The following is a 4,062-nucleotide window of genomic DNA, read 5'->3' on the forward strand; positions in this document are numbered from 1 at the left end:
AGTCAAGATGTTACTGAGACTTTTGACCTACTGACTTACACTGTAGTCACATTGTAATCTTGTTTGTCAATTATACAAACTAAAACATATCTATAAACTTCTGCTTTCTAAATCAATCGTGAAAGTAGAAGTTGTAAAGGTTTGACCTATAATGTATGTTGTGTCTTGTCCCTTATGGTTTATATTTAATTTTTGTAATGATTGGCTATAAAGGATTAAATACAGGAGAAGCATGCAGATATTTGAACACGCATGATCATCAGACAAGTCACCTTCTTGATCCTCACACTGACTTACATAGAGCTTATGTAACGCAGATGTAAATGTTTGCATAAGTAAAAGAAACAACACATATCTCCTTTGGAAATATCTCTTATCAGAGGTCTTTATTCCAGTTTGGTAAAGCCAACAGTTACTCTCCAAAGTTACATTCAAACAATCTTTCATTTACCTGAACCTCAGGTAAACCTCCACATCCCCAGTTCAGAACTTTATTCCTCTGTTGGTCACACAACGATCATAACAATAGTGATTTCTCCCTCTTATCATATTCTTTAACATTCCAAGCATACATATTTATATTCACTATTTGTACAATATATTGTCATTGAGTCCATTCATCCATCCACCCCTCCCTCGTCCACATGCACACACATAAACACTGTACAGATGTATCAATGGAGTCATGGTTCAAAGACGGTTGGCCTTAACATTTCATATCCATGAGTCAAGGAAAGACACAGCTGAGTACCATTTGTTTGTTGTTCAAGTTCTGGCTGCTGCAAGGTGATTTGTTCATAAAGCCAAATGGAGAAGGTGGCGTGCAGATATATTACAGAGTGGAAACCTCTCGTGTGTTCAGAGGACCCTGGTCCAGTATTTCAGGAATACAGGAAGAAGAACAAAGAAAGAGATGGAAAGAGGCAGAAGGGGAACGTTTAAAGGAATGACCATTTTCCAAAAAGACAATTATTCACCACGTTATCTTGAATTCTTCATTAAGAGCTTACTATTTAAAGCACTTCCACATGACTAGTCTCACGGAGGGTCAAATGATGCTCAAATGTGAAACTTTGATGTCTTTTATAATGTAAGGTTTTATAAATAAATTGGAATTACTAGCATGTGACAGGATAATTGAGCTTTACTGCACAAAATGTGTGAGAGCTTTTAAATAAAGGGTTTAAAATACGTCCCAATTTACGTCAATTCATCAAACAGTTTTTTTAATTCTTCCTACCGTAGAGGGATACAAGAAAAACGACGTCTTCTTCAAAAACTTAAGAAAACACGGGTCGAGTAATTTGATATACAAGTGGTCATTTTGATGGTGAAGCATTCCTGCTGAAATAAAAGGAAAGACAAAGGGAGAACTGTACGGAAAGGGCAGTAAATGTTCATATCATTCCTAAATAAAAGCGTTCCATATCATCCCTTCTTCTCCACGTTGCTTCTCTTAGTGTCTAAACGTCTAAAGCCAAGCACAGCAGTTAGGTTTCTTCTCTTGGTTCCCCAGTGTGGTTCTTACAGGAGTGGTGACAGGTTATACAATACAGTCCAGTCTCCAACCTCCAATACTGACGCCTCCTTCTTACTTCGAGCCAACTGATGCTTTGGTCTCTGTGCAGTAGATGAGGCGTTCATGGCCCTGTATTAGGAATCCAGTGTCGGGACATTTGGACGTCAACTATTGCAGTAAAGTGGCACAAACGCAGCTGCAGGAGAAAATGAGATACTGAAAAGTGCAAACCTGTTTCTTGGTCGCTAGTTAGATACATCTATGGTTTGGTTTATGACACATTTGCGTAGCTTTGGTCCGGAGGTTGTACGAGAGGAGAAAGCCAGTGACTACAATTTGAGATGAAGAGAAGCTGAGCCGAGACGATCCGAGCCAGGCTGTGTTGGGCAGGGCCACGCTGGGTTAGGAAGAGCTCTGCGTTGGGAGAGTGAGAGAGAAAAACAAGAGGCTCGTCCTCCAGCGTCTCTCTCTACCTGCCGAAAATGTTCTCGTACTCCAGCAGTATGAGCTCCACGATCTGGTTCTGGTACACCATGTGGACCGCGATGTTCCACGTCTCCTGTTCGGGGCGCAGCAGCGTGGGGCCGCACACGATGGTCACGCTCTGAGTGGTCATACGGTTCTCCTCGCCGTACTCGATCACCCTGGAGAGGACACATCATTTGGAAATGAAAATAAATCCTGACATAAGATAAGACTTTATTTATCCTGAAGGAAATTGTTGTGCCAGAGTTACAAAAATACAATAAACACAGCAGCATAATAACAAAACGTTACACTAACAGTGCAGTAAAACGAGCAATTAAATATCTACAGGAAACATAGACGGTCACATAATGAAGTAAATATTCACAGTATTTAGTAGTGCAAAAAACGTGGTTGCAGATACGTAATAAACACAGAATTCTCTCAGAAATACTGTTTACAATCTGCTCCGTAATGCTGTAGTATTTTTATAATCAGATATGTATGATGGTTTATTTAGGCTGTCGTAGGTGAAATATACAAACCTGGGCAGGGGAGTAACGAGTAAAAAACTCAGAATTTCTTAGACGTATTTATACATTCATTCGTGATTTATTTTGGTCATTTTCTGAAAATATAAGTGTACATTTATAGAATGAGAAAAAGCCTACAAATATGGAGGAAAAACTCAATATTCTTTCATTATTATCAACTCATAAATCCGCTATACTAGTATTACAGAGTCTCGATCGTATGCCTCAACCAAATTCGTCCAAATTGTCATCAGCCTATCTAATCCTATTTGTGAAATTGTCCTAATTAGCAGTTAGCTTTCATCGCACATTTCTGATCAGTTCATCTTTAAGTCACAGTCCACATTTGTGCCAGATCTGAAAAGGTTCCCTCTGCATTCCTTGAAATATGTTCAGGAGAACGAGGCGTACAGACAGACAGATGTTTGGAAGTTATTTCTGACGGACAACTCAAAAAGCCTCAGGCCGCAGATGTCGCCAGAGAAATGCATAAAAAGTGTGATTTGATTTGTCGGCATTATACACAGCAAGCAAATGAAAAGGAAAAACAAATGATACAGCAGTAAGAGAGTGTTTTTCTCACTTCCTGAGGTGCTTGAAGAGAGTCTGCATGGTGTCGTGGTTGCAGACGGGCAGCTGTCGGACCAGATCTTTGATGGACTGAACCCGCTGCTTGTAGTCTGGACTCTCTGCACAACAGAAAACACAACATTTATCAAAGTGAATCATCTGGATTCATCAAAGAGTCTCATGCCTCCTTCTGTTGTTTCACTGACTACTTCCACATCCACAACATATGCAGATTGTTTGACTTATTCCCAATAAAAGACAATATGAGTACTACGCTGTTTACAAAGAGGCTAACGGTACTGTTTCACAGTTTTTCTGGCTCTCCAAAATCCAGGTTCTTTCCGGGCCAACAACCGGGCTGAATATGCTGAACTAGAGAGAGAATCGCTGGCAATGGAGCTACAACTACAACAAAATGAACATATGTTACCGTGATTTAATTGTAATACACGTTTCAAAATGATGCCGAAGTAACAACATACTGATACCGGTTAGTAAAAACCATGAATCAATGCTTTGACAAGTCTGCAGACAGACGGCAGGCAAAAAACCTTTTAAAATGTGTGTTTTCTGAATGGAGATTGGCTATGTGGAGGAAACTTCTGTGCAGTAATGCATGGAGTCACCGACTCAGGAAGGAGACACGGTGAGAGTTGGAGCTTTGATGTCAAACACTGATGGGTTTATTCAGAGTATTCGGCCGGAGGATTCACATCACAAGTCAAAGAGTCAGAGGTTCTGACTCTTCGGTAGAGTTGCCACGTCAATTCTGAAGAGCCTCTCTCTATGCTAGACTGGTTCACAGAGAGAAATCAACATCTCTGAAGGAGTAGACTAAACAGCTGGGAACACTGAGCCACCTGCGTCCGACACTCATGGCCTCAAGGATTTCACATCTTAGAGTCCACAAACACCGATAAAGAAGTGCCTCAGCGTTCTCACAACAATTACCCCTCGTGCCAGACAAGTTGACCG

At 40.6% G+C, this 4,062-nt stretch overlaps 1 protein-coding gene across 1 annotated transcript; it reads right to left on the bottom strand.

The window, feature by feature from the left end:
• Nucleotides 1-1,148: 1,148 nt before the first annotated feature.
• Nucleotides 1,149-3,412, bottom strand: LOC117500175 (rho GTPase-activating protein 12-like). The gene is made up of 2 exons (XM_034152927.1): nt 3,101-3,412; nt 1,149-2,163 (listed from the first exon to the last, which is right to left on the bottom strand). The coding sequence occupies exons 1-2, from the start codon at nt 3,244-3,246 to the stop codon at nt 1,989-1,991; spliced, it is 321 nt and encodes a 106-aa protein (XP_034008818.1). The 5' UTR covers nt 3,247-3,412; the 3' UTR covers nt 1,149-1,988.
• Between the last annotated feature and the right edge of the window lie 650 nt (nt 3,413-4,062).

The sequence above is a fragment of the Trematomus bernacchii genome, unplaced genomic scaffold, assembly GCF_902827165.1.
Source record: "Trematomus bernacchii unplaced genomic scaffold, fTreBer1.1, whole genome shotgun sequence".
In the NCBI taxonomy this organism is placed as follows: Eukaryota; Metazoa; Chordata; class Actinopteri; order Perciformes; family Nototheniidae; genus Trematomus; species Trematomus bernacchii.